Source organism: Dasypus novemcinctus, chromosome 14 (genome assembly GCF_030445035.2).
Source record: "Dasypus novemcinctus isolate mDasNov1 chromosome 14, mDasNov1.1.hap2, whole genome shotgun sequence".
Lineage (NCBI taxonomy): Eukaryota > Metazoa > Chordata > Mammalia > Cingulata > Dasypodidae > Dasypus > Dasypus novemcinctus.
Genome location: NC_080686.1, coordinates 67,197,899 through 67,223,636, shown reverse-complemented (window position 1 = coordinate 67,223,636; position 25,738 = coordinate 67,197,899). Strand labels below are relative to the sequence as shown.

Genomic DNA, 25,738 nt, shown 5'->3' with positions numbered 1-25,738 from the left:
ACTCCAGCTCTCTTTTGGTTACTATTTGCACAGTATATTTTTTCTATCCTTTCACTTTCAACCTACTTAGTCTCTTTCAGAAAGCCTATAGTTGGGTCATTTTTAAAATCCATTCTGCCAGTTTCTGCCTTGTTGGACAGTTTAATCCATTTACATTTATATATTTTTAAAAGATTTATTTTATTTATTTATTTCTCCCCATCCCCTCATTGTTTGCATTTGCTGTGTCTGTTCATTGTGTATGTGTCTTCTTTTTAGGAGGCACCAGGAACTGAACCTGGGACTTCTCATGTGGGAGGTCTCTAATCACTTGAGCCACCTCTGCCCCCTGCTTTGTTTTGTCTCTCATTACGTTTTACTCCTTGTGTCTCTTGTTGCATCATCTTGTTACATCAGCTTGTCATGCCAGCCCATCACATCAGTTTGCTGTCTTGCTCATCTTCTTTCGGAGGTACTGGGAACGAAACCCAGGGTCTCCCATGTAGTAGGTGGGAGCTCAATTGCTTGAGCCACTCTGTTTCCCTCCATTTACACTTAAAGTTACTACTGATAATGCATGATTTTCTTTTGCATTTTTGCTGTTTTAATCTTTGTGATTCTTATACATTTTTTTGGTCCCTCAATTCTTCCATGTCTACTTTGATATAAATTTGGCTTTTTATATTGTACTATATTGAGGTCCTTCTAATTTCTATCTGGATATATTTTTCATATATTTTCCTTGTAGTTACCATAGGTTAAAACTGAACATTCTAAATATATAATAATCATATTTTATTTGATACCAACTTGACTTCAACGGCACACATAAACGCTGTTTCTATACCCCTCTGTCCCTCACCCTTTTTTGTACTTGTTACATATTATGTCTTTATACATTGTAAGTCCCAAACCTTAGATTTATTGTTACTTTATACATTTGAATTTTATCATCTGCAGGAAGTAAGAAGAGGAGTTACATACCATAAAATGCAACACAATCATACTGGCATTCATAATTACTCAAATGGCTACCTTTACTGGAGGTCTTTATTTCTTTAAGCTGTTTGGAACCTCTGTCTAATGTCCTTTTCTTTCAGTCTGAAGAACTCATTTAGCATTGCTTGTTAGGTAGGTCTACTGCTGATGAACTCCTGCAGCTTTTGTTTATCTGAGAATGATTTAATTTTCCCCTTGTGTTTGAAAGAAAATCTCATGAGATATAAGATTCTTGGTGGGCAATGTCAACTCTTTAGGTATTTCAATCCACTGCCTTCTTGCCTCCATGGCTTCTGATGAGAAACTGATAATTCACTTAGTACTCCCTTGTATACAATATGGCGCTTTTCTCTTGCAGCTTTCAAACTCTCCTCATTCTTCGCATCTGATAGTTTGATCAGTATATGATGGGGTGTATTTTTCTTCAAGTTCACTTTGTTTGGTGTTCTCTGGGATTCTGGAATAATGTCTTTTGCTAAGTTTGGGAAGTTTTCTGTCATTATTTCTTTGTATATTCCTTCTCCTCTTTTCTCTTTTTTTCTCCTCTGGGACTCCTATAACGTATATACTGGGATGCTTGCTGGTGTCCCAGAACTCTCTTAGCTATTTTCACTTTTTATAGTTCTTTTTTCTTTTCTGCTTCTCAATCTGACTTATTTCAATTGTCTTGTCTTTGATTTCTCTAATTCTTTCTTCTGCCAGCTCCACCTGCTTTTGAAACTCTCCTTGGAATTTTTCATTTCAGTTATTGTGGTCTTCAATGCCAATAGGTCTGCTTGGTTCCTTTTGAAAATTTCTACCTCTTTATTGAGATATTCATATTTAATAGGAGATTCTGATATTGTCAATTCATTGTTTTCTTGAGACCCTTTATTTGTTTCCCTTAATTTCCTTGAGCATATTGAGGATCATATTTTTAAAGTCTTTTTCCAGTATGTCTACAGTCTGGTCTTCTTCATTGATGTTTTCTGGATATTTAATCTCTTCCTTGGGATGGATCATCATTTCCTGTTTGTTTGTTTGTTTTTGTTTGTGATCTAATCTTCTGTTGCACACTGTACATTTTAATATTTTCAAATGTTAACTCTGGGATTTATTCTCTGAGGTGTCTGTTTCTTGAAATTGTAATCAGCTGGTAATATGAGAAGCTTTTTTTTTTTTTTTGAGTGTCAGCCCTACTATCAAAAGGGTCTGTCCAATGCGAATGCAAGGTGCAGGGTCTTCCCTGTCTTTTCCAGGCCTGTGTCTTGTCCTGGGCTTATGCTTGCTAGTGGCTTCGGAGTTCTGCTGTTTACAGGACTTTCAATGCCCCCTCTATTTCCCAGGAGACAGTCCTTCTTCCCTCCCAGGTGCTCCACTGCCAGATGTAAATCAGGCAAGCCTTTGCCCCAGAATGTCTACCTCAATGGTTTGTTACACTGCTTTTGTTGTGTCAAGCTGCTTTTGCCTGGAGGGCAAATTCTGGGATGTGAGGCATGCTTGAGAGGTCCCAAGTCCCAAGAACAAGGCAAGGTACCCATAAAGGGAGCTCCAGATGCCTCTAAACTGCCCTAGAGAAGATGAGGGAGGGACCAAGAAAAGGACCGGGTATTTCTTCCATGGCTCTCCAAAGCTGTGCTTTCTTGACCTGTCCAAGAAATGCAGCCCTTCAACTGTTCTCTGCAGCACTGAAGAAGCAAACTACTGTTAAGTCTCCTCCACCTCCTTTGTCCAGGCACGTTGGAACAATGACTACCCTTAGAGCTGGGCTCCCAGTCGTCCGAAGTCTAATCAAAAGCCATGATCAGAGATTGGCCCGTGCCCACCCAGGATCTTGAAGAAGAGGATATTTATGTCCCTTTATGGGACCAGCAAGCTATACCATGGCATCCTACTTCATCTGCTGTGGGAGTGGGAGATGGGTGCAGGTAACCACCATGCAGAGAGAGGAATTATTGGCATTTACCATAATTTACCAGAATTTTCCTCCTATACTTCCCTGGATGCTGAGCAGTTTTCTACTGAACTCAGGAGTTTTGAAATAGTTGATTAAGACATCTCCTGCCTGTTTAATAATTGTTCTGGTAGAAGGACTTATTCTCACCAACTTTACTTCACATCCCATTTTCCACTAACCTGCTCCAGTGAGGCTTTGTCCATCACTGCAAGGTCTGTAAAAGTTTATTAAATTCCTCCATCTAGTAAATACAATGTTCACTTTTCAGTCCTTATCTTACATGGACTCTCAAAAGCATTGAACACATTTGATCATGTCCTCCTTCTTAAAATACCTTCTTCATTGTCATTTCCAGAATATCTTTTATTTTTTTTCTTTAGGGACTGTTTTATTTTAGTCTCTATTGATGAATTCTCTTCCTCTTCCTGATCTCTAATTGTTGGAGTATCTCAGGCTTCAGTCTTCAGTTTCCTTTTTGATCCAACAAAGCTTAAGTGATTTCATCCATTTGCATGACTTTAAATACTATCTGTTTATGACTATCAAATTATGTCCTTAGCATTGAACTCCTGAGCTCGAGAGTCAAATATTCAACAGACTATCTAACAACTGCACTTAGATATCTAAAAGGCATCTCATGACCAACATGTCTAAAACAGAATTAGTGATTCCCACATGTATTGGCTATTGATGTCTTACATATGAAGTGATTTTAAGTTTTCAAAGCACTTTCTTATATATTTTAAAGTATTATCTTTATAAGAACTCTGTTTGGACAGCAGTGTTAATTCTGCCTGTCAGATGAAAGTACTACAACTCAGTTATGTCGGGTAGGTTTTTAATGAGCATATTTAATAGCTTATATAATCCAGGGTAAGAATCCAAGGCTCCTTACTCCCTCTAAATGCTTTCTACCAGGTTATAATGCCTATCAAGTCAAACTTTATTATTTTTAAATGGTGACTTTAAAGGTGTGTTTCCAATTAACAGGCAAAGGAATAGACAAATAGAGGTGCAGAGGAAGAAAGGTATGACTTAGATGCCATCTGTATTCATCACATACTTCTATAACTTGTTTTCTCTTTGCCAATTATTGTTTATATATGAGCACTATGCTATAATCTAGAATCATTTCATTATTCTTTAGGGGGATTTCATTTTGCTGAGTTTTCCACTCTTCAGAAAGCAGGTATTAGTCTTTCTGTTCCTTTTTTTTTTCCCTCTCCCCTTCCCCCTGCCCTCCCCCAGTTGTCTGCTCTCTGTGTCCATTTGCTGTGTGTTCTTCTGTGACCGCTTCTATCCTTATCAGTGGCACCGGGAATCTGTGTTCCTTTTTGTTGCATCATCTTGTTGTGTCAGCTCTCTGAGTGTGCGGCGCCATTCTTGGGCAGGCTGCGCTTTCTTTCACGCTGGGCAGCTCTCTTTACTGGGCGCACTCCTTGTGTGTGGGGCTCCCCTACGTGGGGGACACCCCTGCACAGCACGGCACTCCTTGAGCCCATCAGCACTATGCATGGGCCAGCTGCACATGGGTCAAGGAGGCCCAGGGTTTGAATCGCGGACCTCCATGTGGTAGGCGGATACCCTATCCATTGGGCCAAGTCCACTTCCCTAGTCTTTCTGTTCTTAAAAGCAATAGTGGTGCACTGATACTTATTTTTTACAATGATAAATACCATCTTACTAAATCGAAAGCATTATGGTATGTCATTCATTTAGTGATAACTCTGTAACTTAATTACACATAAATCTCCCATAAAGAGACAAGAAAAATGAAAAGAATACTGAATAAGTCTTTGAAAATGTAAACATAATAGTTGAAAAAGTACTTGGATTTTTTGAGTTTTAGGCAAGTTACTAATGCACCTTATATATTTATTATCTAAATAAATTAGCTATTTTAAGATCTGGCATCTAAAAATAGGTCATTGCTCTAGAAAATGTTATCATATGATTAAATGCTTTAGATATTAAATTTGAAGATTTCAGTTTTAATACTGTTAAAGTTTATGATTGCATTTTTTTTCAAGATATCTTAAGATTGCATTCTTTTCTTACATGAAATGTACACACACATCTGAAGCCAGTAATTACAAAACAATTGCCGTTGGCTATTCTACTATTAAATTCAAGCTGTAAAATGTGAGAGATGCCAAATTCCATTGTCAATAAGTCAAAGATATTAGTTGGGTAGGTAGGAATGAATAAAATTTTAACACTGAATACTAATGACGACAATAACAAATGGATGCTTGCCCTTCTCTTATGCAATATATAGGGAGGGACCATACATTATAACAAGTAAGACTACATTTCTTAAATCTGTCATCACCATGGTTTTCAAGACAAAATTCTGCAACTACTCATACATGAAAACCAAATTAGTGCTGTTACAGAATCTCAGTGCATGATCAAGATTTATAATTTTATAGTTAATTATAGATATATATATTTAGCATATATAGCTATATACTTAAGATATTTATGCTAAAACTGTTGATATAAAATTAATCATTGAGAAATACTGACAATTTTCTTCTTTTAATCTTCTAAACTCTTAGAAGATTACTCTCTTGTGCGTTTGTCCTTTCTGCACTATCATTTTTTCTTGTTCTTCTTCATGGGTTTCTCTTCCTCTGTCCAGTTCAAAAATCTTCCACAGTCTTGGCCTACTGCTCTTCCCTTTGTACTGTTTTTCTTGGGTAACTGCAGCATGCTAATTGTTATAAATATCATCTTCACTTTATAACTCATAGATTTATGTCCCTGATTCTGACACTAGTTTCACAAGTCTTTTTTTTAATTTTTAATTTTATTGAAATATATCACTCCATATATAAATAATATAAAGATAATCACAAGTGTTTTTATAAATATGTTCTGAACAATTCCACTTGGATGTGCCATAGCCATCTCAAATTCACAATGTCCTAAATTGAAGGAATCAACCCCTTCACTCTTCTTTCAACCTACTCTTTCTCTTATTCTTATAATATCCATCAAGGTAGTTTTATTCACCTAGTAATGCAAGCTAAACAGGAGTCATCATAGAGTGCATGCTCCTTCATCTCCCTATGTCCAGCCTGACACTAAGACCTACTAATTTTGTTCTTTAAAAATTCCCAGAATCTGTTGCCCCTTCTGTATCATTATTTCAACTGACTTAGTTCAGGATCTTCTCTCTTGCCCACTAGAATATAAGCTCCAAGAAGAGAAGGACCTCTATTGTATTCATGTTTTCTTTAGGATAGTCCCTGTCATACAGTAGATGCTAAAAAAAAATATGGTGCATAAATAAATGGCAGTTAGAATGGACTGCAAATTGTATATTATGCATATCTGACTATACTAATCCTTACCAAAAGACTTTTTAAAACTTCCTATTGTCTGTCAATTAATATAATTTACTGGACCATATTCCATCCAATATTTTATGTTAAAATTATACTAACTGCTTATCATTTCTGTATATCTTATACCTCCATGTCTTTGTTCACAATGATTTCTATCTGGAACACCTTTGTAATTGTGTTTTACATGGTTAGCAGTCATTGTTCTTTCAGATCTCAGATCAGATATCATCTTTCCAGGAATTCATTCCTACACTTCCAGGTTGGATCAAGTGCCCTTCCTCTGAGTGTCAGTATCCTTCCATGCAATTCTACCACTGACAAGATTTACTACAAGATCACCTTGTAGTGATGTGTGTATCTCTTTCTTACTAGATTATAAGAAACTCTGAATTTTAAATTATTTTTTACTCATCTTTTGTTCTCTGTGTCTGGTACATAGTACACGCTCAATATTTATTGAACAAAACTGAAAGAATGGAATTGATTATTAAGTTCAATACTACACATTCTCTAACTTGTGCTGTTATTAATGTCAGTTTTTAGGTTTCTATTGTATTTTAAGTTTTAAAGAGAAAAATGAAATAAATACAGTTAACTGTAAAATCACATTTTAAGACACCAAATGAAAATTTACTCAAACAATAATCAAATTAAATAGAGTGAGTTATGACCCAGATATAAAGAATATCATTGAATAACTATTTCAATATAATATTATTGTATAAGGCGCAAATTATAGAATCACTATTATAGCTTGTGAAATTGTTTAGATAAGTCCAGGAACTAATGTACTCTTAAATTCTGTTCTATTGTAGACTTTTGTCCTAACTTCTGTGTACAAGAACTCTAGTATTCAAGTATAAATTAAATTTAATCAAGTTGTCTTTAATTTATTTGCTGTAAAAGAAACACTATATTAAATGCTTTTACTTGTTTGTTAAGTAGAAGATACACTATTATTTCCAAGATAGTAGGGATTTAAGGTTTAATTATCAACACCCTTTTGAAAAAAGACATTGTTTTGACAAATTTCTTAACTGTGAACAGTGGCTTTTCTGAGTAGGAGTGTAGTAATGTAATTTATTTTTGCAGATGTGATTTAGAAAAAGAATTTAAAGTAGTAAAACTTTGAATATCTTCACTGTCAGCAGAAAATTCCTCCATTCACTGCTGCTGGAGAATATTGCTGTTGAAGTTTTAACAGAGAAATAAAAACCGAAGTGAGAAAATTTGATACTACTGGTAAATGTTGCCTACAAACTGAAAAGGAAGTTAGGTTGTCAGCAATAAAAGAGCTATATTATTTACACACAGTATGAGGTGGCATCTTCATTATGGCAACTTGCTGAGAATAAAAATTAATATGGCTGGTTCCAACTTGAGGAAAATAACTGAAATTTACAAAGCATGTTACCTAAAGGAAAGCAAAGATCTCACAGACAAAGGAACCTTTACAAGGGATCTGCAACTGGCAATCAGAGGTACCACAGCTTAACTTCTCCCCTGGAGGAAAGATATTTATACATATTTCAAACCGGAACACTGGCCAGGGGGCACTTTTCGAAGCAGCTTTGTTAATCACTGAAAAATGATGTCACTGTTAGGTTTTCATAAAGGTTAACTAGTTTAAAATGCCTCTTTCCCTCCGGAACATGTCAGCATCCACAAATTACTGCAATAAAATGAGTAAGAAAAAAGAAAAAATATTTTAATCACAACTCAGACACAAAGTCAAAAGTAACATAAAAATTCCTACCAGTTTGGCTGAGCTGAGAAGTGCTGCGACTTTTCCGTGAGAGACCAACAATAGCTACCATTTTGGCCCCGATGCTAGAGCGCCGCTTTTTGCCGCTGGTGCCCAAGGCGCCCACTGCAGTGTCAGATTGGCTGCCATCAGTCTTCTCAAGCGAACACATGTCTCCACTGATGCTGGTGCTTTTAGTCATGTTCTTCCCTGAGATGCCCATTTGTCTACTTTGCATTTTGGATGTAAAGACACTGTCAGCCGATGAATGGATAAAAAGTGAGGACAGAGTAAAAAGGAAAAGACAGAAAAGGAGTTTTAGATCAAACATCTAGAGTCTAATGAAATGATATAATTTATGTGGCATAGTTTTAGAGTTTAAATTTTTTTTAACTACCCATGATCTTGAATATGCTTTACAATTCAAGGCCAGCCTTAAGGTAACCATGTCAAATCAGACTTATGATTTCATTATTGCTGTCAAAGAAGGCATGAGTTTACAGGGCCACAGGAAAGAAAATATGCACAAAAATTCAGTGGGCTCCTTTAAGAGAATATGCGGTCCCGTAAGTGTAAATATGCCTCAAGACAGCCTACAACATAAGGAAGAATTTCAACAGCATTCCTCTCTAAATTGCTTTACTATTGCCTTCAAGATGAAATTAGAAAAGTGGGGAAGTTTTACAAAAATGGCAAAGAAATTTCATCCATTGTCAAGAGTGACCCTTTAAAATACATTTTCTCATTCTATGGAAAACCAAATATGAATTTTATAATGGTTAAATTTACTAATATGGTTGAAATCTTCTTGGCTTTGAATTAAAAACAATTAATTTCACTTTATTCAATTTAATATTTTTATATAAATCTATGTTCCAAAAATAAAGAAAAGGAAGATTTCCCTCTTGCATTTATTTTAAATAAAGAAAAATCAGTTAGCAGATGTAGCTCAAATGGTTGAGTGCCTGCTTCCCGTGTACGAGGTCCTGGGTTCAATACCCGGTACTTTCTAAAATAAAAATCATTATCACTTTCCAGACAATACGGTCAGAAGCACTGGATGAGTCAATGAAGCATGTGAGCTGACTGACATGTTTAGTAAGACTAGGATCACAAATGGGAGTAATTATAGACAAGACCTTGGGTTTTTCGATAATAACTGGGTTAAGGTGGGAGGTAAAGTAAGGGGTGCAGGCTATCCAGCTGGCCTCAATAATCCTGGGAGAATGTAAAGTAGCCTGCTTTTAGGGATGGAAGGATTTACTTACATATTATCAATTTTTTTATTAGATAATAGAAAGTTACAGTTTCTGCTTTAATTTGGTTATATATGTACAACATAATTATAGTAATAAATAACAGAATAAAATTCAAGAGACATTAAAATATCTTTTAAAGGATGGGACTTAGAAAACTGCCCTACTGAGATAAGCTTCATTTAGTTCTTTCTTTTTTTAGGAGGTACTGGAGATTGAACCCAGGACCTCATACATGGGAAGAAGAGCTCTACCACTGAGCTACATCCACTCCCCAATGAGAGTTGGGTTTCTTTTTTCCATTTGTTTTGTTTCATTTATTTGTTTGTTTTTAGGAGGTACCAGGGATCAAACCTGGGACCTCGGACATGGGAAGTAGGCGCTTAACCACTGACCTATATCCACTCACACACATTTCTAGTTCAATTTCTTGGTCTCCCTGAAATTTTTTCTTCCTATCATAGAGTAAAACCGCTCAAAAGATAGGATCACTTGCTAATTGCATTAATGTATATATGTAAGTTTTATCCTTCACATCGGTTTTAAGAAGGCCCCCCCCCCAAAAAAAAAACAGAATAAAAGACTACATGCTTCTATAGTACCTCAAACTGATAATTTTCAAACTTGTTTGCTCTTTTGTTCTTTAATAAGCAATAACTAAAATAAAACAGAGAGAGCTTTGGATGCAAAACGATGTGGCTTGAATGCCAGTTTTGCTCCCCTTTAACTGATTTCCTTTAGAAGGATTATTTAGTCTGAGCCTCAGCTTCCTCATTTATGAAATGAAAATATTTTATTTCCCTTACAGGGTTAAATTACAGAAAAGAGATAATGTATCTAAGAGTTCAATAAATAGAATAACAATTATTATTAAGGAATGTTGACAATAGATAAAACTAAATTAAAGTCCTTCAATGTGTATTATATAAATATTAACGATATCAATAGGAGCTATATTTGTAATTATGTTAAAAATCTTTTGAGATTAAAATGTCTCAGATGGTCCTAATATAGCCACTGTTATAAGACAACAGTAATAAAGGTAGCAGAAAGAAAAAAAACAAACAGTGGAATTGGCCAAGTTCTCAAACACCCTGGCAGGTGATTTTCCTTTTCTTTCCCACTATTGTGTTCCTGGAGGCAGGTGCCAAGAGCTAGTGGAATGCCTATCAATATTACAACTCATGTTTGATCACACTAAGGGCCAATCACTGGGTAGATGTCTGGATCTTAAAAAGTGCCAATCCTTGATTCTGGAATATTCCTTGCAGGGACTAAAAAACGTGCTTCTATCAAAAGTTCCTCTTATTGAAAAACTTTTTCAAATTAAATACTATTCCTTTCCTAAAGTATGGAATTGAATTTATTTTTATCCCAAATTACTATTTAATAAGTTTTTGTTCACTTTAACTCAAATGATCATCAAAAATTATAAATTGCTAAAGTAGTAATTATTTACTGAATAAATGTTTACAAAACATCTATTATTACAAAGATAGGGAAGATAAGACTATCTTTTGATTAATTTATAGGCAATTATCAGCATGTAAAATATAAATATATGGCTGAATAAGAACTTGGTCTTGATTTACAATTGAAATTCCAAATATCAACCTGAATGTCAAGAAACTAATTAGGTTAAAAGTCAGATAAAACATTTCTCGGAAGAGTATGTGAAAATTGGGTTTCTCATACTAATTCCTTGATTTCTGGAAACGACAAATTTAAAGTTTAGTATTTTTCAACATTATCATAGGTACTATAAAAGTGCATTATATTAATATACTATAAGATATTAGATATACTATTAGATATACTACTAGATATTAGGGTGTACGTGTGTGTGGGGCATGTGCATATGTGCTACAAATTTAACATCCAGAGTGGGAGGAACATTTAGCTAATTAACAACATATGTTTAGGTGAAAAATATCTACCTTGAGTACAGTCATTAATAACGAAGCTTTAAGGTTCTTAAATCTTGGATCTCACGGCAGGGAGCAGTGCTCTGATAGCCACAGAGTAGGTTACTACTTATTTAGGAGTGATGGGGATGGGGTGGGGCTGCTCTATAATCTCCAAAATTCCTTTCCCAACAGCTTGGTAAAGACTAAAATTCTACTATATTAAAGACTGATTTCTAAAGACAAAAAGGATTTATTTCTCAGATTGTTTCCTTTCAGCATGTCTCTACCCCCAGGATTTGGTCATTCATTTAAATCATATTTATTTTGTTCTACTATGCGGCAGGCATAGTTCTTAGAGGTACAACAGAGAACAGGACACAGAATATCCTGTTTTCAGGGAGATTGTATTTTAGTTGTGGGCAAACAGAATAAACAAAGAAATAAAGATAATTTCAGAGAGTGAAATGTGATCTGAAGAAAATAAGAAAGGATAATATTAGAAAGAGTAACTGGGAAATTCAGGGAGGGACAACATTAAACAGGTTGTTCAAGGAAGGTGTCTCTGAAGAGGAGTCTGAGTGATGAAGCCAGGCCCGTGGAGAAAGAGTGTCCTGATCTGAGAGGAGAGCAAATGTTTATAATATGGGGCAGGAACAGACTCGGTCGTTAGAGGAAATTTATAAACCTAATGGAAATGCAATGAAGTAAAGGTGAAGAGACTCGTATAAAATGAGGTCAGAGAGAGGATAAGGCCTGGGTGTTTGGGGATAAATGTACTTTGTCCTTCATAAACTACCCTTATTTAGCCACCTTTTCTGATATTTTACATCAATGCTGCCCTAAGTCTGTGAGAACATACCTTGAAAGGGTAGATATACCAGCAGCCCTGGGATGCAGTCAAGTGTTTTATCTCTAAAGTTAACATCAAAAGGCATTTGGAAGAGAAGGAGCATTTTTTGGAGAACATGGTTATATTCCTTAAAAAGTAACAAATTTATGAAGACTAGGTAATTAAAGGAATTAGGGTCCCATTATTAATTTATTAATTAAACATTCATAAATTTATTTAAACTATTCTTAAAATCTATTTATAATCTTTTACTATTTTTTTACGTTGTTTATTTTTAAAAAAAGATTTATTTATTTATTTTCTCCCATTCCCCTCCTCCTGCCCTGCTGCTTTTGCTGTCTGTGTTGTCTTCTCTTCTCATTTTCTCTCCTCTAGGATTCACTGGGATTTGATCCTGGAGACCTCTGATGGGGAGAGAGGCTCCCTGTCAATTGTGCCACCTCATTCCTGGTTCCTGCTGTGCTTCACCTTGACTCTCCCCTTGTCTCTTTTGATGCATCATCATATTGCTGCATGACTCGCTTGGACAGGGCACTGGCTTACCACAGGGCCCATACGGGCATGCTTTCTCTTCTTTTTTTCACCAGGAGGCCCCAGGGGCCAAACCCAGGCCCTCCCATATGGTAGGCAGAAGCTCTATCAGTTGAGCCACATCTGCTTCCTGCCCCCCTTTTTTTATTTTTAAAGAAGCTTTACTATTTCTTGAGTTTATAAGTTCTCCACCAAATCATTGAATAATACCTTCCCTCACTCTCACTACGAGTTTGAAGAAAGTTATTTGAGGAAAAATTTCCTTTCAAGTTTAAGTTAATAACTTTAAATTAATAAGTTAAGAAATATGTCATGATACTTTACATATTTTGTTTCTCTGTTTATTACACCAAACTCATGACTTCCAACCATTTTTTTGCAATTTGTATATGAAAATTTTTTAATGTCTTCTATTATGTTCATAGGATTTCTCTGAACTTCCTTTAGCTGTGTTCTGTCCTGAAAAAATTAAATACAAAAACTGCATTTAAGATTTAAATATTTCAACCATAGGAGTCATTTACTTTCACTGATGACTGAAAGTGAAATTTTATACAAGAAAATAATTTTTAAAATTTCCACTATAACGTGTCTTATGAATGAAAGTGGCATCCCTTCTCTGATTTTACTTCTTTATAATTGAACTCAATGACATGACCTCAGTGGCATATTTCCTATATTTTTCAGTTCCTTGGTTTTTAGGTCTGCAAACCTTTTTAGATGCAGTTAATTTAAGATATAGTACTTTTACCGCTAATTAATTGATTCCTTTAGAAAACATTTACTGGGCACCTTCTTGTTATTAGGTCTCAAGAGAGTATGTGGGAGGTAAAATGATGCTGGTGCTCCATGATACCTCATAAAGGGACTAAAACTCACCAGAAGAATAAACATCTTTTTTTTCTTCACACAAAGCGGGGACTACTCTTAATTGGTGTGATCAGTTTCTAATAATTGATGTGCCTATTTCTAATAATCTACCCAAAGGAATACTTTTGAGCAAAAGCTCCTAATGGACTAGTGGGAGTTTTGGCCTTGTAGTGAATATAAACAATGACCAAGATACATCATTATATTAAAGGAGTGTACAGCTTACAAATGGAATTAGGAGAAGAAAATGCCTAACAAAACAATGTTATAAGTAGCAAAACAATGTTATAAGTATCAAAGAAAAGGGATATAAACATAGTGCTATGAAATTTAAATGGAGGTAGAAAGATTATTGAAAACTAGAGATCAGAAAAGCTTTATGAATCTGGGTCTCGACATGATAAGTAAAAATTACCACAAGCAGAGAGAGAAAAATATTAAAGAGAATATTATGAAGAAAACTGCAGAGCTTAAAAGCACAGGTCATGGTTTTAAGATAAGTAGTGCAGTTTGGCTAAACTGCAAAGTCTTTCTGGATAAAGGTAGTAGAGACAAGTCTCGAAAATATTGGCCCACGTTATTATTTGGAGGCCTGTGGGTAAAAGGAATCACTAAAACTGATGGAGCTGGAGAATAATATGAAATTATACATAAGAAAGATTATATGTAGCTATTAGGGTTGTTCACAATATTCTGTTCTCCTCCTTGCAGGTGCATGGTAGGAAGATACTTTCTCACCTCCTGGAAGATAGGAATGGCCCTGTGACTTATTTTGGCTAATGAAATGTCAGTGGAAATGAGTTATTTCATTTGTGAGGACAGCATTAAATTGTCGGTGTTGTTAGTTCATCCTTTCCCCTGCCACTGCAACTATGAAAGTATATGCTGAGCCTGAGCCTCCATCAGTGGCTCAGGCTGACTACAGTGAGTCGAGTTCCTTGCCAACGTGCACTATTCATGTTGCATGAGCAAGAAATGAACTTTTGTTGGTCATTTCACTAAGAATTCATAGCCACATAACCTAGACTGTTCTTTCAAAGAAAAGATTGGCTATAGAATAATTAATTAGGAGTTTATAGCAATAATCCTGGGGAAGGAAATAGGAGCCTAGGCTAGTATACTGCTATTACTAATACAAAGCAAAGATTAATGTACAAGTTATTTGGAAGGAACCATCCATAGGGTTTAGTATCTGATTGGATCTGAGAATAAGATATAATAGCGCAAATTAGTGAGCACTTCATATGCCAGATATTCTTCTGAGTGCTTTATGTGAATCAGTTTATATAATCCTTACAACTTTTATAGAGGAGGAAACTAAGGTCCTTATAAATCAGAGCATTTGGCCAAGGAGTGTTGGCACGGGAAATGACCAATATTGGAACCAACTGAAGTTTATGATGGAAAGGTTTATAGTAGAAAACTCTACTCTCTTGGCCTAACAGGTCAGGAGAAGAGTCAGAGCTAAAAAGATGGAATCAATAAAATATTTGTTGAATAGGAGAGGACAGATGAATTTAGGGAGGATGGCTGAAGTAGACAAGCCAAGAGAGTAAAAAGAGAAAAATGAAAAGGTTGAGAAGAGACCTTGAGGAATACTTATATTTAGGGGTAGGGAAGAGCAATTGAAGGATAAAGAGGGATGTTCTCAGAAATAAGGGATTAGTGCAATATTACTTACTTTAAGGCAAAAATCTAAAGACTCAGAGGAGAGGTAAAGGTTATGAAGAGAGTTAAAAATTGAGCAGAAAGTTCCTTCAAGGGGTAGAAATAGATGAGTTTAAGAACTCAAATGCAAAAGTTAGTCTACAAAATTATGAGATTTTCTTATTTTCAATAATTTTAATCTTAGGACAGGGGTACAATGCAAAAAATTACACTGTTTTAAAATTCTTCTTTATTTTTCTTTTTAAAACCAGACCCTGTTATAGTGAAAAAAGTTGCTACTCTAAACATCACATTATGCTGATATTTTTCTTTTTGCCCTCTTTGATGGTCACAAATGCCATCATATGGCAGCTGTTTTCAAAGAGATCTTGTTGTCATTATTTAATTCAATTCTTCATCAATATTTAACTCTGAAGGATATATACCCTAAATGATTTATCTACTTTCTAAAATAGCCAACTGTTTCTCATACTAGGATTGAAATATGTCACCATTGATGTCTCTAGGGGAAAAAATTCAAATATCTCTGCTTTGTGTAAAAGATATATTCTTGAATTAGTGCCTTTTTAAAAATTAATAAATCAGTTTATTAGATGCTCCAAAGCATCTCATCTTAAAGATATAATAAGGATGATAATAATTTAAAAAATATACTTGTCATATGTCAAGAATTATTCTAAGCACATTACATATAACAACTCATTTAATCCTGATGAATTTGATTCACTAATTTATTTGTTTAGAATAGGGGTTGGCAAACTGTTTCTTTAAAAGGACAGACAGTAAATATTTTAGGCTTTGCTACCCATGTGGTGCCTGTTGCATTTACTCTACTCTGCTAATGTAATGTGAAAGCAACCATGGGAAATATATAAACAAATGAGAGCTGCTGTGTTCTAATAAAATTTTATGTATTCCAAAATTAGAGTTTCACATAATTTTCATGTCATGAAGTATCATACTGCATTTGATTGTTTTTCAACCATTTAAAATGTAAAAACCATTTTTACCCTGTGAGCCATACAAAAACAGACAATGGCCCAGATTTAGTCATAGGTCGTGCATAGTTTGCTGACCCTTGATTTAGAACACTAAATGTTTATCCTGTGAGGATAAAGGGTAGACAGAAGGAATTCAGCTGTATATCTGTTTAATAAACTTCTAGATTCAAAGCTGCACTATTAATTGATTACCAAAAAAATTACTTTTACTCATTGGGCCTCATTTGCCTAACCTACCAAATGAGGAGTTTAAGAGAGATTGAGATATCATCAATACTTTCTATGACTGTAAGTCCTATGTTTATATATATATTTAACAAAAATTAATTCCTCCCAAATTTCTATGGTTCTTTCTCACTTTCTTTTAAATTAATCTTTTCCTGTTGTCCTCTATTTTCCTTAGTAAATAATTTTTTAAACAATAACACAGCTTCCTTCCCTTTACGCGTTTCCAGAATAAACTATGTAATTCTAACCCAGCAATATAATATAGTAGTCCCCTTATATTTTTTTGTTTCAGATTTGTAGTTTTTAGCCAAACCTATTTCTGTATGTAAATATTATAGATAGTATTAGACTTGTCTCTAACTCATTTTCACTTCAGTTTTTTCTGAACTTACAACAAGATTACTTAATATTCCCAATAATGTAAAATGGTCCTTGGCAAATTATGTTCATTGGCCTATAACTATAGGCACTAATTGACATATTTCATCATTCATACTACTAGCAAAGGAACACAATTAGTTAACATTTTGTGAAAATAAAAAGAGAAATAGTTTTTGTTTAGTCTTGCTACTAATCATCCATCTGTATTAAGTTTGTAGATTATTTAACACGAAGGTATTCTATACTACTGAAATCATTACATAAAATAAAAATTCATATTATGTCTCTAAAAATAATATTGAATGCTAAATGATAATACGAAAATATAATAGATACTTGTACTGTAACTTTTACCCATATAAAATCACTAGATATGTTTTGGAATGTATAAAAATTATAAATGACTAAATATCAAGATATTCTTCAGACTATAAAGTACAAAGTACATTAGACCTAAATTTTGAAAAATATTGTGTACTCTGATTTTCCTTGAAATTTGATTATAAATCAAATCCAAATTTTAAAGAATTATCTCTACTTTGCATAATCACATTGCACCATTTCAGAGACAGGCTTTAAATTTACTTACGTTGAATGAAATCTGATTATTATATACACAACTCCTATATTAATATAAATCAATATTTCAAATTCACATAAAGGGATCACATAAAGGAATTTCTGAAGTCCCATGGGATTAAAAAAATTCCTTCTAGGATTTTTTTCACAAGGTCAAATATATACTACCCATATGTTATTCCTTTATATCTGAAAAAATATATATGTTTTTTTGGACGTTGTAAATATTTTCCTCATAATTTGTCTAAAGATAACTGAGAAAAGAGAAATGGTTTCTTGCCCTTCTACCTTTCTTAGAGACAGGGTTCTGTTACAGTTAGGTAAAATGATTTGTAGGGTACCAGAAATAGCGCCCACTGTTTCCTGAGGTTCCTGGAATTTGTGGCATAATGTCACATAGATCATATTATTCTTCTCAGTGAGCTTGTATTACTGCTCTGGTAAAGACTTTCTTATTGGAAAAGAAAGCCATTATTACCATCCATCCTTTTTAATAGGTAGCAGGGCTAAAGAGATTGGGTCTTTTTAGGATTTGGAAATGTTAATGAAGAGGAGGAGCACAATGTGTTATTATCAGGTCCCTTGTTGGCATGGGAGCAAATGAGAATTCAGGGCTCATAAATAAGAAACAAAGAAAAGGTTAAGGAAGACTTTCATCAATAGCACACACTGACAAGTCAATAATTATAAATATTTAAAAATATCTAAACAGCAAGGGAGGGTTTTTTATATTTCCTGATTCAATTTTAGTGGGAATTTTTAAAAAAATTGATGACTAAAGAACAGATTGTCCAGGACAATGGTTTATAGCCCTAGTTCATAGATTTAGAAAAACAACACAATGAATTAGAGGATATATGAAGTAAAACTTCCCAGGCAGGTCCAGTATGTAAATTATTTTGTGAAGTAGAGCATAGTATCTAGGCTAAGACTTAAACTTGTATATTAAAAATTAAATTTTGGCATCTCATGTGGAAAAGAAAAGAAAATACCTCTGATTACAGTTTATTATTGTTGAAATATTATTTCCCTTTCCTCACTGTATGAATACAGGTAATTTCCCCTTGACTACAGATTGTCAAATCTAGTGCATTAAAATGCCCAAGATTATCCTTTTCTTCACCAGTAAAGAAAAATGTTATTCTTCTTTCATGTAAAAACATACAAAAGTCTGATTCAATTTATAATGTTTGCTCTGCTTGTATTTCTGCATCTGGACAATATTCTAGTCATCTTAGCTCACATTTAAGTGTCTTTTAAAGTTTGTTTTATGTGTCACTTATCAAACACCATGAACAGAAAGACTGTAATTGCCTTCAATAATTATAACTGTATAATTATAATGACAGTAATATTTCAGCAAGTTGTCCTTGGTCATGTACTGAACCCTCCTTGAATCATTCTAAGGAAGGCCTTCAGCTTGTTAGAAATTTAAAATATTGTTTTTTCTCCTCAGATTCCAAGTCAATCAGTCCTGCAAAATTGTTGATTTCTGCTTTGGAATGATGTCTCAGTATATACAGATAGTCCAGTGAATTTGGAGCTGATTTAAGGAAGTTAGTCAAAGTAAATGGTTATTAGAGTTTCAGTACTAGTCTTATAAGTCTGAAAGGCATAAGGTAACGTTTAATGTTAAGAAACCATGCAGCATATAAGAATAAGAGAAGCATTGCCTGATTTTCGTTGTTATTAGAGAAATGGTCCATTACCACAAAAGAACACTGCTCGATTTTTCCAGAGATAAAGTATGGTTTATCTAGTGTTCAGAATTTCTAACATAAATGTGAGACATGAAGCATTGCTATGGGTACTGTATCTGTCATCTCATTAAAACAAACAAACACAGCAATAGATTCAGTAAGGAATTCCAGAGTAAAGCTATGCTCCTATCTAAGCATCAATGTGTTTAATTTACATTGGAATAATTAACAATATGATTTTATAGCTTTGTTTTTACATTTTGTTCGCAAAAAAAAGTATTTTAAGAAAGTTACTGCGACCGTATTACAAAGAAAATCAAATGAGATTTAAAATGGGTTTAATTCTTCATTTTATGTTAATAAGAGCTAGAAATGGCCCTTTGGCTTTTCATATTCTCCCATGCTATCCTATACCTATCACTTAAAAGTTTTTTACTTTGAGCAAATTTCCCAATCAGATCTGAGTTTCTTTATCTATTCTGGGGCAAGGATTTTCCCTCTTTTTTTCACTGCTTAAAAAATAATGCCTGCAACATGGCAAGTGTTAGTAAATATTTGCTGAATAAATGAGTTAGTCTTACAAACATCGTAACTTTCACAAGTTGTAATAAGGATTAAATAAAATAACATTTAGAATATGCTTAAGACATGTTAGCGTAATTATATATGTCTACAAATATAAGGGGTCATTGAGGCTTTACTAAGAATAGAAACTTAAACTTCATATATTTAATTGAAGAAGTAGTTATTTTATGTAAAACAGTGAAATCTGTGCTTCAATAAAATAGTCCCTTGGATTTCATAAAGGTAAATATTCCCCATACCATTGGTCATTTAAAACTTGAAAAAATGTGATTTAAAGAAAATACCTATAAAATGTTATATAGATGACTAATAGTTAAAAATGCATATATGGGTAAATTCAATTCAGTGGACATTTATATAGTAACTATAAAATGTCAAATACTATGCTTGGCACTGAATGAAATACTACAAGTAATTAATGCGAATAAACTTACTACTCATTTTTATTGATACAAATGATTAAAATTGGAAATTCCCTTTATTCTGTAAAAGAACCTCTGAAAACACTCTAGTTCCAAGATTCATTCTTTCCCATAGTCTCCTTTTGCCTGGAAAGAATGTCAATTTAAGTACTATATAAATGTTTTTAACAAAAATGTTCTTAACTGCATAAAAATGTTCAGTGAGATTGGAGACATATTCATTGGCATTGGACAAGTCATCAGAAGGAGTCACCACTATTCCCTAGCATAACTGTGGTGAAATATTCCTTGAAACATTAAAGTATTTATAAGTTAGTGTTGAAAACTAACACAAAAAGGCTAAAAATTAATTGAAAGATATTATCCCTTATGCTAAAGTTAAGCACTTTATGAAACTGATACACTTTCATTTTCAAATGAATTTTGAGATGCCAAAGTCTAGAAAATAAAGAAGATAAATAGAATTTAAATAAATTATATATACTTTCTTCAAATATACTTCTCTTATAGTATATTTACAAGTGACTTTTGCTTTCATGGATATTTATCTATTATAACTTATTTTTCTTCAATGAACATGATTTGCCACTTCTCTTAAATTCTTATTTAAATGAATAACTAATAAATTATTTGCCACCACTGAATAGATGCAAGGAAATACATTTTCTTTCAAAAAGTAGAAAGAATGTACAAATGCAATACAAATAAAAGGTATTTTTTCACCTTAACATTTTAACAGAGTTCAATTATAAATAAGTATGTGTTTTATATTGCACTGAATATTTATTTTGTGATAGGATTTTTTATAGCAAATTTTTTACTGTCTTTTTTTAAAGATACATTGATCAGGGGAAGCCGACTTGGCCCAATGGATAGGGCCTCCGCCTACCACACGGGAGATCCGCGGTTCAAACCCCAGGCCTCCTTGACCCTTGTGGAGCTGGCCCATGCACAGTGCTGATGCACGCAAGAAGTGCTGGGCCATGCAGGGGTGTCCCCTGCGTAGGGAAGCCCCACGTGCAAGGAGTGTGCCCTGTAAGGAGAGCTGCCCAGTGCGAAAGAAAGTGTAGCTTGCCTAAGAATGGCACTGTACACACAGAGAACGGACACAACAAGATGACACAACAAAAAGAAACACAGATTTCTGGTGCTGCTGATAAGGATAGAAGTGATCACAGAAGAACACATAGCGAGTGGACACAGAAAGCAGACAACTGGGGGAGGGGGTAAGGGGAGAGAAAAAAAATCTAAAAAAAAAAAAGATACATTGATCACACAAAATGTTACATTAAAATATATAAGAGGTTCTCACATACCCCACTCTCCATGCCCCCCACTGCTTCCTATAATAGGATTTTGATTTAAAATGTTGAAACCAGTATGTTACTAATTAATATTAAGTGGGGACCCTAACTTTTTAATTAAAAAATGTGTATTTAAAATATAACATTTTCTATTAAATTCTACACAATGAAATCCTTATATCCTAAAATTCTTATGTTTCAAAATGGAAATTTTAAATCCCCAGTACTTTCTGAATTCTTAGGTTATAAATTATACAATGAAATTATCAAATTGCTCAAGATTTACCATTAATCACTTAAAATCAAATTAATATAAATATGATCATGCCATTGATATATATTTGCAAGTATTTCATATATAAAAGTTAAGTGAAAAAATATGGACTTAAAAGATAGGTGTAACAATCAAATTGTTGTATTAAAGAGACCATAACTATGTACATAACCAATCTGATAATATATTTAATCTATTAAAAATGACTAGCCTTCCTTCTTTTCATACAATCATTATCAACCATGTTTTTTTCAAAGAAACAGAGATGGAACTTTGTTTGGGTATTTTACTTCCCTGAATTATACTTTATGAAGACTCTAGACCTGTGCTGTTCAATATGGAAGCCACTGGCAACATGTGGTTACTGAGCATTTATTTAAAATGTGCCAGGTCTTGGCTAAGATGCACTGTTAGTGTAAAATACACACTGGTTTAGATGTCTTAGCACACACACAAACAATAAAACATATCATTAATATTTATGTAGATTACAAATAGAAATTATTATAATTTGTAACTATTGGGTACATGTATATTTCTTTTTAATTTTTAATGTGACAAATAAAATTTTTACCTTACATATGTGGCTCATTGTTTTTATTGGCTAATGCTTCCCTAGATATTTAGGTTAAAATGGCATAGGTATATTCCAGCCAAATGACTTGCTAAAAATTGCATTTTCTTATGTAAAATACCATTTCCCGTTGATAGTCATTATGAAATTAGTAATATTCTGTAAATAAAATGGACAATGCAGAAAGCCTCTAAAAAGTTGTGAAACTGATAAAACATTAAGCTTAATACTAAAAACAGCAACTACAACAAAAACTACACTCAAACTAAAACATAAAATAGTATATTTAAAGTGAAAATATAAGGCAGTAAAAGAATATCTAGCAAATGTGACAGATATGGCAGACACATGCTCTAAAATGAATAAACCACCATTTTAATATTTATTGTATATATGTATTTCCCACTCTGCTAAGAGCAATGATTTCATAATCTTGAACAAAGAATATCTATCTTGCATATGTAATGAGAACAGTAATTATCCACTGGGATGTCAATTGACTTTAGGAAACTCACAGGCAAGACATAATTGTACTACCCAAGTTATGACTCTGAGTAATCAAATCAGTCTTTTGCCTCAGTTGACCTAACAGGTAAAATGGGGATAAAATATCTCAACCTTATCCAGAAGGTTGCTATAGGGCTTTCTATCTCCATTCCTTTTAGCCCGTTTAATCAGGTATCTTTACTATTCAATATTATAGCCCTCCCACTTTTTTCCAATTATCAGTCTCTTCAAGGTCACTTCCCTTTAATCAGCTTAGATTCCACAACCCAGTATTTCAATCACTCTTTTGCAAATATCCTCAACTTTCTAGATTTCATTCAAATGGCACTGAAGTTTTGGAACCACTTGATGATTAATCACCTATTTGCTTAAGATTGAAATCCAAGAGGCATCCTGGACTTCTTCCTTTCTTTCATCCTCCATACCTAATCTAAACTAAGAATTACAGATTCTACCTCCAAAAGATACTGCTTATCCTTCTACTTCTCTCCATCCTGACTTTCACCACCCCAGGGTATGTCACTCTTGTCTACATTACTGCAAAATACATTCTTAACTGCTCATGCTCTGATTCTAACCCATTTTCCACATTGCAGCCAGAGTTATTACCTTAACACATGAATTGTATGTCACTCTCCTGCTAAAATTCAGTGGCTTCTCATTGTACCTGGGAAAAATCCCACGTACAGTTACCTACAAGACTTTGTAAGATCTTGCCCCTGCCTTTCTCACTTTCTCTTCAACATCACCTCCACCCATTTTTCTTTGTAAACTACTCTCCAGCCACATTATTTCTTTTAAACTCCTCTGCTTGAATAAGGATTCTTCTGAGAAGTTTTACCAATCTCCCTCAACACCACCTTGTATAACTTTGATGTGCCTCACCTTTTGCAAACTGTATATACATTAAAATCTTGTGGGAGATCCAGCAACATGGCGGCGGAGTAAGGCGTTCCTAGAGTCAGCTCCTACTACAGGGCAATTAGTAAATACCCTGAGCTCTCTGGAGTTAGCTGAAGCACCTGTTTGGGGTTCTAGGAGGCCAGAAGAGCATCCTGCAACATCCTTGAAGGACTGGAAGGAGACTGCCCATCTGCAGAGAAGACTAGTAAGTAGAGTGCTCATGCCCTGGAGGCTGGTGCCATCCTCCAATGGAGGCACAAGCCACCTCAGGAGCTGTTCTGCGGCTGGAATTGAAAGCTCCACTTCCCAAAAACAGGGGAGGAAGAGATGGTTGGGCACCAATTTCAGCTACTAATGAGTAAATTCAGTGGGCTACAGTAAAATCCTGAGAACAGCTAAAGTTAGAGCCCGGTCAAGCCAGAAAGAGGCTGGGAGCTGCCATCTTAACTCTGCACCTGGTGCGAGGGGAAGTAGGGCAGGGGGGACTGAAAATCCCAGTGCTGGTGGGGACCGGCTTCTTTCCCTCCAGATCAGATGGCAGCTCTCCTAGGCCCCAGCACCACTTGAAGCAGGGAGGAAGGTGCGGGGACCTGCACCAGCCTCTCTGGGAAATTACCAGCCAAGTCACAGAGGCTGGTGATTATCCTACTCTGGTGGCACGAGCCACCCCAGGAGATATTCTGTGGCTGGAATTGGAAGCTTCATTTCCCAAACACAGGGGAGGAAGAGATGGTTGACTGCCAATTTCGGCTACTAAGTGGTAGACTCGGCTAGCAAGATATAACCCTGGGAACAGCGGGGTTGTGAATCAGCCTGAGTTGGAAAGAGGCCAGTGACTGCCATTTTGACTCCACCCCCAGGCTGAGGGGAAGCCAGGCTGACCAGAAATCACTGCAATGGTAGGCACTGGTTTCTCTCACCTAGATCGGCTTGCAGCCCTAGCCTGGGCTTCAGCCCCCATCTGGCAGGGAGAAGGTTGATGGGTCCTGTACCAGCCTATCCAGGAAACTGCAGGTAACTTTGGCTGGCACTGACTGAATAATCGGAACTCTACCGGGGTAACTGTAATCATCTTGGATCTGCACTGCATAGATTGCTGCCCACACCTGCAGCTCCATCCGTACCCCAGGCAGGGGAGAAAAGGCATGAAGTTTCATCAATCTCTCTGGGCAGCTACAGTCTAGGCATGCACAATTTGGATTATTCCACACAGCTGTGAGTCTGTCCCTACCCCTGGGAAAGGAGAAAGTTGGGAGAAGCTTCATTGGTCCCTGGAGAAATGAGGGCAGCTTGAGCCTACACAACTTACAGCACCAAATACATGCTTGGCTCTTACTGTGTAGGAAACTGAGGCACAGTGGCCTCTCAAGGAGAGATGTGCTGTCTCCATGGCTATGCTTGCAACCTAAGGAATGTGGTAATTAAGAGTTCCCAGCAAATGGGATGAAGCTGTTAAAGGCTGAAAGAAAAGATGAGCACATACCTTTTGTAGTGAATAGAACACTTAGACTTTGTACCTTGAGATAAGATTTTTTAAAATTCCTTAGACTATGGGTAATGCCGATAGTTAATACATGTTGCTGCTTAATGTCATGTACGCTATGTTTATGCTTATTGGCATGTAGGCTACGTATGCCTGTTTCTTGGCATGTACACTGGGGTATATAAAGAGCCCCAACAATAAAGTTGTCTGAGGAGTTATTACTCGCAGACTCCCTGATCCCAGCTCTCTTGCTCTTTCTTTCTCTTTGTTTCCTTCTTCCTTTTCTTTCTTTCATTCCCGATACCCTTCAGGTCCAAATTTCCAACATCTGGCGCCCCAACATGGGGCCTGAATAAGTTAGTGAGCCTTCCAAATCAGTATCAGGAATCTTGGAAAAGACCTCATCGATGTCCAAAGCAGAGTGACTCGAGTCTTTTAAGTAAGTAACATTTTCCGCAAAGTCATCAGGGTAATGGGTAATCAAATGGGACATGTGGAAGCATATTCACGTTAGAAACTTTACTGAAAGTTAGTGGGGTGCTTGTAAAAAGCTGTGAGTTAAAAGAACTGTTTGCTTTAATACAAAAGCATTGTTGCTGGTTTCAACCTCAGGGGCGTAATGTTCTAAATTTGAAACAGTGGAGATGTGTAATGAAAGCTTTATGAAGACCATATCAAAAAAAAAAAAAAAAAAGAAATTCATT

At 35.1% G+C, this 25,738-nt stretch overlaps 1 protein-coding gene across 50 annotated transcripts in view; it reads right to left on the bottom strand.

Annotated features, from left to right (window-relative positions):
- Positions 1-25,738, bottom strand: part of RIMS2 (regulating synaptic membrane exocytosis 2) — a 734,990-nt gene that overhangs the window by 94,106 nt on the left and 615,146 nt on the right. For 37 of the 50 annotated variants that reach the window (XM_058275873.1, XM_058275868.2, XM_058275863.2 and 34 more), the window contains one exon: positions 8,024-8,265. The exons of the other annotated variants lie outside the window; for them this stretch is intronic. In XM_058275873.1, the coding sequence (XP_058131856.1) occupies positions 8,024-8,265 (242 nt within the window). The remainder of the gene's footprint in view (positions 1-8,023; positions 8,266-25,738) is intronic. 50 annotated transcript variants of the gene reach the window in all.